The sequence below is a fragment of the Barbus barbus genome (genome assembly GCF_936440315.1).
Source record: "Barbus barbus genome assembly, chromosome: 37".
In the NCBI taxonomy this organism is placed as follows: Eukaryota; Metazoa; Chordata; class Actinopteri; order Cypriniformes; family Cyprinidae; genus Barbus; species Barbus barbus.
In genome coordinates, this window is record NC_136715.1 from 24,358,090 (window position 1) to 24,372,088 (window position 13,999).

Here is a 13,999-nt window from a genome sequence, read left to right on the forward strand (position 1 = left end):
AATTGATTAATAAATTAAAGAAATGTGGTAGAATTTGTGGCAAATGAAGTATAAATGCATAATTATAAAAATAAGAGTCTTCACAATTTATAATAAATCTGAGTAATACTAATAATAATAATAAAACTGCAGTCGGTGTTTTAATGTTCTTTGATGAAAATGCTGTGAATAACTGAAAAAGTAAATAAACCAAAGAAATACAACCAAGATTTTATTAAAAAAAAAGGAATTCAAGAGATCAGTTTAAAAAAGGCACAAACAAAAACAGAAGAACATTTTTTTTTTTTTTTTAGTTTTTCTTAAAAAAAAAAAAAAAAAGTAACAGGAAATCAGAAACTGTGGCACAGGAAGACACATTTCTGTCTAGAAGCTCCGGTTAACATGCAAACAAACCACCAAACTGTTTCTTCAGCTACCTGTACAAAATGTGTTATTGTATAAATAATGTTAGCAGCAATACATTTTGAAACTATGAAATGAGCTCTTTGAACAATTAGCAGCTCTTCTTTGAAAATCTGAACTGATCGACGAGAACAGAGCACTGACTTTCACATTCAGCATCATCCCAGCTGTTGAAAATGGTAGATAATTGATAATTTAGATGTAATCAATCTGAATAAAAACCAACACATCATTTCATAGTTTCAAAACCACGTTTAATGTTTTGTGTTAATAATGGATGAAACGATTTATCAGTTTGACAACCAAAGCAAATCCCATTTTCCTTCATGAGGTGAACTGCATTGTATAACTTTAGTACAGAAGATTTGACTTAAAACATCAACAGTAAAATCACATTGAAAAGGTGGGCAAAGGATGAGAAGTCAAAGTAATGGAAAAAGGTGATCCTGCCAAAGGAAAAACGTTTGCTTTGCCGTAACCAACAAACTCATCAGCCCCTTGCATGGATGTATTATAGTACATTTCTTCATAGGAAATTTATTTGATTGTTGTCATACTCTATAAGCATGTTATATCTTGGTGGCGTAGCTATCTTTGGTAGCCGGAAACGAATCCATTCTTTGGGAATCCAAAGACAAGTGTATCACAAAGATTTCAATAGTTAGAATTTCAGCCTGAGTGAAGGTAAACTGTTAAAGAGGTATTGATCAGTTTCAATAACACAACGTCTTTGAATGAAGGTCAAACTATCCTAGAAGGTGATCAAGCTAGCAGCTATTTTTATGGATGGAGAAGAGTCTCTTAATGAAAACCATTTGATAGTTTTCAGATCAAGGTCATGGCTTTACATTCATAAAATGTAAAATGCACCAAGAGGAAGCCCTCAAATGAAGGAAGTAACAAATGCATCACGTGTCTTTAGTGTTCTATAATATAAGCCCTTGTGTTTATATCCTATAGAAGAGCGGATCTTTCTACATTTGAAAAAATAAAGGTGCTTAAAAGGTTCTTCACAGCGATGCCATAGAAGAACCATTCAGTCAAAGAACCATCTCTTTCTTACTTTTTTATAATCTGAAGAAGGTTCTTCAGAAGTTAAAGGTTCTTTATGGAACCATTTAGACAAAAAAGGGTTGTTCTATGGCACCGTAAAACACCTTTGTTTTAAGAGTGTAAAGACATTTATAACATATATTGGTATGTTTTAGTGTACAAAAACCACTCACAAGTGAACACTGATTTTTTTTTTTTTTTTTTTTTCAATTAATGATATCAAAAAGTTTCATTTTGGATATTCAAATTCTTTTAGAAGTGCATCATGATTGACCAAGACAGTACATTTCAAGTAAAACAACAAACAGCACAGAGAAGAACATAAAAGAAACTCAAGAAAATGCTTTCCTTTGCACACAAACATATAAAAAATCCTATTAATCTGGGATTTACAAAGGAACAGCAACCAATACACACGACCAAATGAATTCATCATCTCAAAAGTTTTCAGAAAGTAAAGCTTCGCCCAAACACTACAGCTAATCTCACTTGGAAGATAAAACATAAAAAAACCAGCAGCATGAAGGAAGAAAGCGACTACACGTGCTGAAGAACTGCTTCTGTCCTTCTTGATCCTAACCGTCTGTTCCATATAATAGTTTTTCCTGCTATACATGTCTCATGTATAACCCAGCACCGTTTGGAAGATGTTTCGACAAATCTCTGCACTGTACAGAACCAAAGCCACGATAACACACAACCTGATGAGGACACACTGCAAAACGGCTTTTTGGTCTTCAAAATAAAACACAGGCCTCAGGCCAACTATGATGTAGATGAGTTTCTTCATGGGAACAGATTTGGAGAAATGTGTCTCTGCATCACTTGCTCAGGAATGGATGCTCTGCAGTGAATGGGTGCCGTCAGAATTAGAGTCCAAACAGCTGATAAAAATAATCCACACCACTCCAGTCCATCAGTTAACATCTGGAGAAGTCAAAAGCCATCATTAAAAAGTTTTTAACTTCAAACCAATGCTTCCGACCAAAATAGCAGTCCTTCAGTTTTAATAACGCTTCCTTCCAGTAAAAAAAGCCCAGCCCCTGTTTTCCTTTTACATTAAAATCCACCCACATATTAGTTTAGAGCTGTTTTGGACGGTTTCCTTGTAAACGGTGATCGATCTGTGCAGATTTCTGTCCTTATTTATATGAGATTTTAACTGGAGAAAGCAATATCATGGATTATGGACTTCAGCCGGAAGCAACGGTTTGTAGTTAGAAATATCTTGATAGATTTGGTTTTTTACAAACATGTAGTTTTTCTCTTCACAAGATGTTTATTGATGGACTGGATTACTTGTGGATTATTGTGATGTTTTTATCAGCCGTTTGGACTCATTCTGACGGCACCCATTCACTGCATGTAATGCTAAATTATTATTATTTTTTTTGGGTGAACTATTCCTTTAAATAAACAAAAAAAGTCAATACGGTAGAAAGTTAAGAAAGACAAAGAATTAAAAGGTACACTATGTTACTTTTTTGATCATAATCTACACAATTGATATAAAAAAACCTAACACGTAGGCCAATTAAAAGCCAAATGCCTTGATTTTCTTCCCTTTTCATGATTATATTCTCCTACTGCATGTGTTTGATGGATTCATACCTTGTTTTCTTCTTCTCAGTCTTCCAACCATACTGACACAAATCTGCTTTACTACAGCATGAAGAAGAGTTATAGCAGTGTGGTATTGAGAAACCTCATCAAGTCATGTGTTATCATCACTTTGATATTAACAAACCACTTAAAGTCACTTCCTCGAGGCTCCTGTACTGTAAGCCAATGCAACCCACATGTACGAAACACTATGTACATTACCAGCTTTCAGAAAGCTGAAATATTTGGTGTCATTAATGTATATACATCGGAAAAATAATACTAAATTCTTTTTTACATTTTCAAATTTTAAATAAAAAGGAAATGATCCTGAACACTAATGTTAGGCACAAACTGTTTCACAGGTAATCATTAGATTTAAAATGCCCCTCATAAAATACCTTTTTATAAAATTCTGATTCATTTTCAATACTAATTAAAAAGAAAAAGGACATAACTGGAGAATTGCTATTTCTGCATCTAATATCTTATGTGAACTTCAAAGACAAAGCTTTATTGCTTTGCTATGCACCAAACTTTGTAATAAATAATAAGTTAACGATTGTCTGTTGCTTTCAGAGACGTGGAGATTGAATTAGAGCGATTTCATCACTATTTCTTGGAAGATTCTTAAAATGGTGCTGCATGAAGAAGTGGCTTTAAATGGTTTTTTCACCAAAATATCTAAATATCGAACAACAAATTCAAAAACAGGACAAACAAAATGCACTGTTTGCATATTAATCTGTACAAAATATCTTACTGCTGCTGACTGAAGAAAAAAAAAAAGAACAAATCTTAAAAAAAAAGTTTAAGAAAAGAATTTGCCATTACGTGCATAAAAGAACACATTGTGTTTTCCTTTTCTAAATCAACATTGTTTTTTTTACACTTTTTCTGTTTTGTTATCAAAATAGATGAAAGATTGATAGCTCTTTTGCACAAACTCCCACCGTTGGCTGAGTGACTCCTGAAGAGAGAGGAGTTGAACAAAAGATGAGTGATGTCCTTTTTGTCTCTCTCCTACAAAAGATACACGCTCCTTTTGTGATCCGGATCCCTCTGGTACTCTTTGTCTGTGGTAATCCGCAAATCTCTCTGAGAGATTCCCACTGTCCACAGCGCGGTGCAGCACCTCCAGAGGACCTGCGCGGGAGCAAGAGACATAAAATAACAAGGAAAATATAGCTCATGTTTAGTGATGAAAACGACAACCCGAATTCCGGAAATGTTGGGACCTTTTTTTAAATTTGAATAAAATGAAAACTAAAAGACTTTCAAATCACACGAGCCAATATTTTATTCACAATAGAACATGGATAACATAAATGTTTAAACTGAGAAATTTTACAATTTTATGCACAAAATGAGCTCATTTCAAATCTGATGCCTGCTACAGGTCTCAAAATAGCTGGGATGGGGGCATGTTTATCATGGTGTAGCATCTCCTCTTCTTTTCAAAACAGTTTTAAGACGTCTGGTGATTGAGGTTATGAGTTTCTGGAGTTTTGGTGTTGGAATTTGGTCCCATTCTTGCCTGATATATATTTGACGTTTTTATCATTTAATGATGCACCAAATGTTCTCTATAGGTGAAAGATCTGGACTGCAGACAGGCCAATTCAGCACCCGGACTCTTCTACTACGAAGCCATGCTGTTGTAATAGCTGAAGTATGTGGTTTTGCATTGTCCTGCTGAAATACACAAGGCCTTCCCTGAAATAGACGTCATCTGGAAGGGAGCATATGTTGCTCTAAAACCTTTACATACCTTTCAGCATTTATAGTGCCTTCCAAAACATGCAAGCTGCCCATACCGTATGACCTTATGCACCCCCATACCATCAGAGATGCTGGCTTTTGAACGGAACACTGATGACACGCTGGAAGGTCTCCCTCCTCTTTAGCCCGGAGGACACAGCGTCCATGATTTACAACAAGAATGTCAAATTTGGACTCGTCTGACAATAGAACACTTTTCCACTTTGAAACAATCATTTTAAATGAGCCTTGGCCCACAGGACACGGCAGCGCTCCTGGACCATGTTCACATATTGCTTCCTTTTTGCATGACAGAGCTTTAGTTGGCATCTGCAGATGGCACAGCGGATTCTGTTTACCGACAGTGGTTTCTGGAAGTATTCCTGAGCCCATTTAGTAATGTCAATGACAGAATCTTGCCAATGAGTGATGCCGTGTCGTCTGAGGGCCCAAAGACCACGGGCATCCAACAAAGGTCTTCGGCCTTGTCCCTTACGCACAGAGCTTTCTCCAGTTTCTCTGAATATTTTGATGATGTTATGTACTGTAGATGGTGAAATTTGCAAAGCCTTTGCAATTTGACGTTGAGGAATGTTGTTTTTAAAGTATTCCACAATATATATATATATATATATATATATATATATATATATATATATTATTATATATTTATATATATATATTGGAGAGCCTCTGCTCATCTTTACTTCTGAGAGACTCTGCCTCTCTAAGAAATCCCTTTTATAGCTAATCATGTTACAGACCTGATGTCAATTAACTTAATTAGTTAACTTAAGTATTCTCCCAGCTGAATCTTTTCAAAATTTCTTGATTTTTCAGCCCTTTGTTGCCCCCCGTGCCAACTTTTTTGAGACATGTAACAGGCATCAAATTTGATATGAGCTCATTTAGTGGATAAAAGTGTGAAATTTCTCAGTTTAAACATTTTTTATGTTTAAAAAATGGAGCAGACATTATCTTCAAATACACTGGAAGGTAATATCATTTTGATTTCTAAAATAAATTTGGCCTAAAGCGGTGCTTTGAGTGGAAAACAGAGCACAAGGGTACCAACAATAAGCTGCCAGCCGCAATAACACTCCTCCAGAACTGCGAGTAGAATAGTGCAGAAGGGCTAAAGCTGATTGATTGTGAAAATGTTATAGTATGCACTTTCACTGCATATCTGGACAGATTGGTTAATGTACTGCACACTCAAAGAGCTGCTCTGTGATGAAAATAGTGATGCCTCAACTTTGAATATTTTAAATATGCCAAGGCTTATTTAAAGGAATAGCTCATCTTAAAATGAAAATGTCCTCACCCTTAGGCCAACTGACATGAAGTTTTGTGAAATGAAAATGTGTGTTTGTAAGAAACAAATCCTTCAAGACGTTTCAACTTCAAATTGTCGCAATGCAGATTTTGTCTTCACAAGATGCTGATGGATGGACTGGAGTGGTGTGGATTACTGTGATGTTTTTAGCAGCTGTTTGGACTCTCGTTCTGACGGCACCCATTCACTGCACAGGATCCATGTAATGCTAAATTTCTCCAAATCTGTTTGGATGAAGGGGCAAACTCATCTACATCTTGGATGGCCTAAGGGTGAGTACCTTTTAAGCAAATTATAACTTGGGTGAACCTTTCTTGGCTTAGGAAATGTGACAGATGCACAATTGCTCTGAATGCATTCTGGAATGTTGAGGTTTTGCTCAATTCAATCAGTATTTGGTTAATGCACGGGGCGGGCGGTCAGAGGGCTTCTCTGGAATGAAACTACAGTCCTGTCATTATCAATATCAACCTTTTATTTTTTCTCTTGAGCACTGAAAATAATAATTTTGGTGACAATTTAATTTATAAGTACACTGCTATTCAAATGTTTGGGATCAGTAAGATTTTAATTTTTTTTTTTTTTTTTTTTAAAGAAGGTTTTTTTATGCTCATCAACGCTGTATATATTTGATTCAAAACAAACAAACAAAATTTAAAACAACAGTTTCTTATTTTAATATATTATAAAATATTATTTATTCCTGTGATCAAAGCTGAATTTTCAGCATCATTACTCCAGTCTTCAGTGTCACATGATCTTCAGAAATCATTCTAATATGCTGATTGATAATCAATCAGTTGGGCTACTTCATTTATTTGGGACCTGTATTATATTATAAAGTATATTAAACCAGTATTTTTCTGTATCTGTGATCAAATATATTGACGAACATAAGAGACTCCATTAAAAGTTTCCACGACGCTACACCGTGAATCAGCCGTTGAGAAGCATCGCAAGCTGCAATACTTTCAAACGGTGAACCATTCTAAAATAATCTGGGATCGTGGGGCGAAACCGAAAGGTATTCTAGAAGGACATTTAAATGTTCGAAGTATGTTATCAAAACATGAACAACTTGAAAAATTGCTTATGGACTCAAATTTAGACGACTTGTGTTTGTCTGAAACGTGGCTTACTAAAAGGTTTCCTTGTGCATCTTTAGTAATGCCTGGGTATAAATATTTCAGACAAGATAGGAAAAATGGCAGAGGAGGAGGGCTTCTTATCTATGTTAAAGATCACTTTATAAGTAAACAAGTTCATCTTGAATGCTCAAATGATTTTGAATGTATTGCTGTTTTAATTACTTTATCTTCTCAAATGTCTTTTAACCATTGTTGCAGTTTATAGGCCCCCCTCATCTGATATTTCATTTTATGATCATTTTAGAAAACTTTTTAACGAAATTGAGATAAGTAAAGAGTGTATTGTTTTGGGGGATTTCAATCTTAACTGGTCTGATAAAATGACCAAAAAGAAACTGAAGGAAATAACTAAATTACATGATTTTACACAAATGGTTGAGGGCCCTACACGAATTACAGCTACTTCTCGAACTTTACTAGATCTCATTTTTACTAATAAACCAGATAGAATTACAAAAACTTTAAATCTTTTAACTGGAATATCAGATCACAATTTAATACTTGTTTCCAGGAAGCTGAATAAGAATAGATTTGTATATCATAATACTAATCAGAGTAACCAGAATTATTCATATAGAATACCAAAAAAGGATATGAGTGCTTTTGGAGAAGAGCTTGGACAAATTGATTGGCAATCACTTTTATCTTCTGAAAACCTGGATACTGCACATAGAATATTTATTGAGGAGCTAAAAAAATGTAAGGAATAAATATACAAAACTAGTCAGAAATACGTCTAGAAAGAATAATTTACCATGGATTAATGAACAGGTATGGATGCTTATGAAAAAGTGTGATATTGCCTTAAAAAAAGCTATAAAATCTGGTTTGCAACAAGATCGACTTCTTTTTAATAGTTTAAGAAATAAGGTAGTTAAGACATTACGGCAGGCTGAGGCACAATGTTTTGTTAATATTCTAAATGAGGCTAAAGGCAATAGTAAAAGGGTATGGCAAACTATTAATAAATTGATAAAGAAAGACATTAAATCATGTAATAAATGTTTAGAATTGGATTTTAAAGGAAGTATAATTTATAAATCTGACAAAATTGCTGATGCATTTAATAATTACTTTGTTGACTCAGTTCAAACTTTGAGTGATAAATTTGGAATAAGACAAATAAATTAAATCAGTGAATTTAGAAAAATCTGTGTTTCATTTGACAACAGTTACAGAGAGTATAATTCAGAATATTATTAAAGATTAAAAAAATTCTAATGCCAAAGATATAGATGGTTTAGACTGTAATTTCTTTTTCAATAATAGTGATATCTTTTTAGCACCAATTACTCATTTCGTGAATTTATCAATTACACAAACTACATTCCCAAGTTGTTGGAAAACAGGGTTAGTTACCCCAGTTTTTAAGACAGGTGATCCAACTAATGTGGTAAATTATAGGCCGATTTCAATTCTATCAGTAGTGTCTAAAATAGTAGAAAAAGTAGTAACTGATGATTCACAGTAACTGTGAATTTCGTAGATATACATAATTTATTGTGTCCTATGCAATTTGGGTTTCGTAAACAGCATTCGACAGAAACTGCTGTATGTTATTTTATTGAGCAAATTTAGTCAAAATTAGATAAGGGTGGGGTTGTTGGTGCTGTGTTCCTTGAATTACAAAAGGCATTCGATACACTAAATCACAATATTTTAATTATTCTAAATGATCACATTTTAATTTTTCAGAAGATACAGTAAAATGGATTGAGTCTTATCTTACATCAAGGAAACAGTGTACCCGGATTAATACATACATATCCTCTTTACGAGATTGTCCCACAGGGGTTCCTCAGGGGTCAACCCTAGGGCCATTACTCTTTAGTCTGTATCTGAATGATCTTCCAGATGTTTGTCCTGATGTGCATATTCAAATGTACGCAGATGACACTGTGATTTATGTACACGACAAAACAAAAGAAAAGGTGGCACAAAAATTATCTATTGCAATGACAAAAATTTTAGATTGGTTTACTCAGTGCTGCTTAACATTAAATGTTCGTAAAAGTGCATGTATGTATTTTAAAATTAAAAAGGAGGCGGTCCAACCAGCTATATTAGTTAATGGTGAAAAATTACAAATTGTACCTGATTTTAAGTATCTTGGAGTTATTTTAGATTCTCATATGACATTTGAAAAGCATGTTCGAAAAATAGTTTGTGCAGTGTCACCTCAACTTAGAAATTTAACATTTATACGGAGTCAGCTTTCAATAGAAGCCTCAAGAGTTTTTTTTTAATTCTTTGATCTTTTCTCATTTCTCTTATTGTTTTACTTCATGGTCGCAAGCAGGAAAATCTGCTCTTAGACCTTTATATATTTTGTATAAACGTGCTTTAAAAGTATTCGATAGGAAACCTTTCAGGTATCATCATTGTTTGATTATTGATAAGTATAATTTTTTTACTTTTGACAATTTTATTGCGTTTTATAATTGTTGTCTAATGTACAAAATTGTTAACAATCTTGCACCCTCACCCTTAAAGGAATTTGTTTTTTCTTGTACTGAAAATATAAGACATACTAGAGCTTCGTCTAGAGGTGATTGTGCAGTGAATTCTAGAGCTACTGATTTTGGTCGTTCAGCTTTCTCTGTAAGGGCTGGTAATAACTGGAATAATTTACCAATTACTATAAGACAGTGTTCTACTTTAGCACAGTTTAAGTTACATTTGAAATCTTGGTTAAAAAAAAGAGTCAGGTGTGTGACCATTGAGTATTTCTGTGTTTTTAATGAAATTGAGTTTTTTAATTTGTTTGTAGGATGATGCTTTGCATTATTAATAGGGGATATTTTGTAGAAATTTGGTTTGTAGTTTCTATGTGAGAAATCATTTTTTATGTAAAATTTTGGAGGGATTTTACTGTAAATGGTATTATACTGATGTTTTTTTGTCACATAATTTGTTTTGTATTCTCCTGCCCAGGGACAGCAGATGAAATTGAGCTAATTCTGGGGCAGTTTTCGGACTGTCTATTGTCCCTGTCAAATACAGAATTAAATAAATAAAAAACATTCAAAATTTTACTATGAATAATGAATAAATAATTTATTGTCATTGTTGTAAAACAACGAAATTACATTAGAGCAGGGGTGCCCAAACTCGGTCCTGGAGGGCCGGTGTCCTACTTTAGCTCCAACCCCAATTAAACACACCTGAAGCAGCTAATCAAGCTCTTACTAGGCATACTAGAAACTTCCCAGCAGGTGTGTTGAGGCTAAACTCTGCAGGACACCGGCCCTCCAGGACTGAGTTTGGGCACCCCTGCATTAGAGCCTCAATCGACAGTGCAGTTTCTTAAAGTGCAAATACATAGAATGTAAACATAATAAGGTCCAACATGATCAGCAATATCCCAGTATGTAAACCAGAACAGTACGACATTGACAAGGAATAAGGGTATGAGATAGAGAAACAGTAATAGCCAATAATGATGTGTATTGTTGTGTGTGCTGCAGCAATGCAAAGTCCAGTTCACAGTTAATGCTATTGCTGAAGAGTGGTACATGATGAATCCACATTTAAGTGGGTACTAATCCCAAACTTTTGAACGGCAGGGTAATTTTAAAGAAAATGTTCTTGTATAACTACACGATACATACTGTCGTACACTATTAGAGTATTAATTACCAACACAAAGTTGGTTTTGACTCAAAAACAGCTTATAATAAAATATGTGAATTTATATAGCTATTCTCTGAATAGAATAATATGCAAGCTGGCTGCATTTGAAGGATAAATGCACAGTGCTAAACCTGCCAGATTTGACAGACAGCACATCTTTCATTTCTTGTCTTACCGTAGCTTCATTTGCTGTGTTGATAGGAATAATTAGTGTGTTCTGAAGGCGTCTCCATGGAAACCTGCTGCTGCTGTCCACTGTTTTCCTACGTGACGAAAAAACGAGAATGAATCAAATCTTAACCACGACCCTGTTCAGCATTCAAAGCAACGTGTGCAGACCAACGCTTGTCGTACCTCTAATGTAACACTAGATGGAGGCACTGGGGTGTACTGAGGGATATACGTTCCTTGCATAGCTGCGTTAGGTATATACTGCGGGGCAAAATAAATACAGTAACTGGTCACACATATAATGCTTGCCATCACGTTTTGATGGTAATTAGGTTCTATATTTAGAGGACAAACTCTTATTGAGGAACTAAATTGACGATAATAGGCCACCAACCGTGCCAGCGCTGCCGAGCGACAGGTGACTGAGCTGCTGGGTCAGGGGTCCGATCATAGACGTGGGCTGAATGGACATCGGGTGATCCATAGCTGGAGTCAGAACGGTCCCCTGCGGAGAGAGAGAGATGCTCAGAAACCCAGAAAGCAACGCTGATTGCTAGATATCCAAACCTCATGGGTGTCTGAATCAACATAGTGCTTCTTTTGTCATTATAGGGAAGATAAGAAAACTTTTATGTGAAGTACAGTAAAGCTACAGTTCAAACCCTACAAAGATATCTGAGCTCATATGTGAGCAGCACTCACGGTGGGCTGCATGAGGTACGACTGATGATGCATCCAGGACGGGCTGTGCACCTGAGGACAGAGACAGAAACCCTGCATATGAATCAACCGGGAATCTTCTAAATAGAAATCATTTTGGAGGGTCAAAATCACTGACTGAATGTTTTGAATGTCAGTGACACTGTGGATAAACTACAGGCACCCTGCCAGCTTATAGCTGGATGATTTACCAATACTGATTTAGCTTTTGTAATCGATACTTACAAGGATTCTTAAATCCTTAAATCAACTCATGTAATCGCTCAATCAGTGCTTCATCCACAGAGGACGTCAGATAGCTTGTGTGATGTCTCATTGTGTTACATTTACCTTCAATTTTTGGTTTCGGCTCAAAATTTGAATTCCGGCCCATTACTAGTTTCTCCAAATCCAAAATCACAGTGCAGGCACTAGCAAAATATTGTCCCTGAATTAATATGCACCATAGCAGCCAATTTTAACTAGCTATCCTAACGTGCAGTTGGGTGTATATGCTACTCATCTGACGCCAGATGGTGATGGTGACGGGAACGGGACGGGGTTTGCATCTGTCCCCTTTGCATAGCTTTTAAAGGTGATTTATAAACTACATTTTAAAAATGTGTGACCCTGCAGCACAAAAGCAGTCATCAGTAGCACGGATATATTTGTAGCAATAGTCAACATTACACTGTATGGGTCAAAATTATTGATTTTTCTTTTATGATCAAAAATCATTAGGATATTAAGTAAAGATCATGTTCCATGAAGATATTTTGTAAATTTATTACCGTAAATATATCAAAATGTAATTTTTGATTAGTAATATGCATTGCTAAGAACTTCATTTGAACAACTTTAAAGGAGATTTTCTCAATATTTAGATTTTTTTTGCACCCTCAGATTCCAGATTTTCAAATGTTGTCTGATCCTAACAAACCATACATCAATGGAAAGCTTAAAACAATTGACCCTTGTGACTGGTTTGCGGTCAATTGTCAAATTTTATGTCTTTAAGATATATATTTTGATATAAATGTAATACTTTTATTCATCAAGGGTACATAAAATTGAACAGTACAAATATTTATAATGTTACAAAAGATTTCTATTTCAAATAAATGCTGTTCTTTTGAACTTTCTATTAATAAAAAAAAAAAAAAAAAAAATTTGAAATATTTCTAATCAGCTAATCAGCATATTAGAATGATTTCTGAAGGATCATGTGACACTGACTGGAGACTGAAGTAATGATGCTTTAATCACAGGAACGTTCAAATAGAGATATCGTTTTTATGGTATTTTTGATCAAATAAATACAGCCTAGAAAAGCAGAAGAGACTTCTTTAAAAATTTACTAAATCTCACCAACCCCAATCGTTTATAAAAATAACCTTTAAGACATACTTTAAGACATGTTTTTTTGGGGCGTTAAATAATGGCGCAAATACCAGTAATTTAGCGAGCGCAAACGTTAGTAAATCATGTTGTGTGATTCCTTTGAATACTCTCCTCCCAAAACTTTTGCGTCTGAAAGGGAAACTCTTCAAAATGCAAAATGCAATAAAGTCAGGTGCAAAAATAACAGTGTCCACGCCTTTTCAGCGCTAATTCGTCACTGCGCATCTTCAGTAAATCATGACAGTACTATTTTAACCCCAAAAAATGGTGTGCGCTGGTGAAAGCTGTTAGTAAAACTGGCCCTTAATGTGCGCTCAGTCTTCTATAACTCTTCATATAAGACTAATGTTATGCGCTAGCAGACTGAGCCGTAGCGTCATTTCTCAGTAATCCGGCTCTAATGGGCCGTTCAGTGCATTTTGAGCACGCGTGCCAGACCTACAGGATCTCAGCATACATTATTTGCTTTTGCCTGTTCATCCATCAGCACTCAATAAGGTGTGAGAGTTCCCACAAGCCCCAGATCAGCTGAATCACTGCGCTCTAATATTCTCACTGAACACATGCTGTGAGTCAGTCAGTTCCCATTCGACTGCTGTCGGCTTTGGCACACACTCAGCTTGAGCTCACTATCGCAACAAAAATGAAACAGAATCAGGATTGACCTAAACTTTCCTAATAACACACAGAAATGGGTAATCACAAAAAGTCTGTTTATAAAGACATGGATCGCAAAACGAATGAGCGAAACGGTTTTGCTGTAGCAAAGCATTTCAATCAACCGTTATAACTC

At 35.2% G+C, this 13,999-nt stretch overlaps 1 protein-coding gene across 2 annotated transcripts in view; it reads right to left on the reverse strand.

The window, feature by feature from the left end:
* Positions 1-1,662: 1,662 nt before the first annotated feature.
* Positions 1,663-13,999, reverse strand: part of LOC306856926 (RNA-binding motif, single-stranded-interacting protein 2-like) — a 59,459-nt gene continuing 47,122 nt past the window's right edge. Inside the window, exons 10-15 of one of the 2 annotated variants that reach the window (XR_013783048.1) lie at positions 11,809-11,859; positions 11,501-11,611; positions 11,290-11,367; positions 11,111-11,198; positions 2,816-4,203; positions 1,663-2,299 (exon numbers count right to left, since the gene is read on the reverse strand). Coding sequence is in view for 1 of the 2 variants with exons in the window: in XM_079396482.1 (XP_079252608.1) it covers positions 11,118-11,198; positions 11,290-11,367; positions 11,501-11,611; positions 11,809-11,859 (321 nt within the window). In the remaining variant the exon portion in view is untranslated. Of the gene's footprint in view, positions 4,204-11,110; positions 11,199-11,289; positions 11,368-11,500; positions 11,612-11,808; positions 11,860-13,999 lie in introns of both variants that reach the window. The other variant, XM_079396482.1, reaches the window with a different exon arrangement.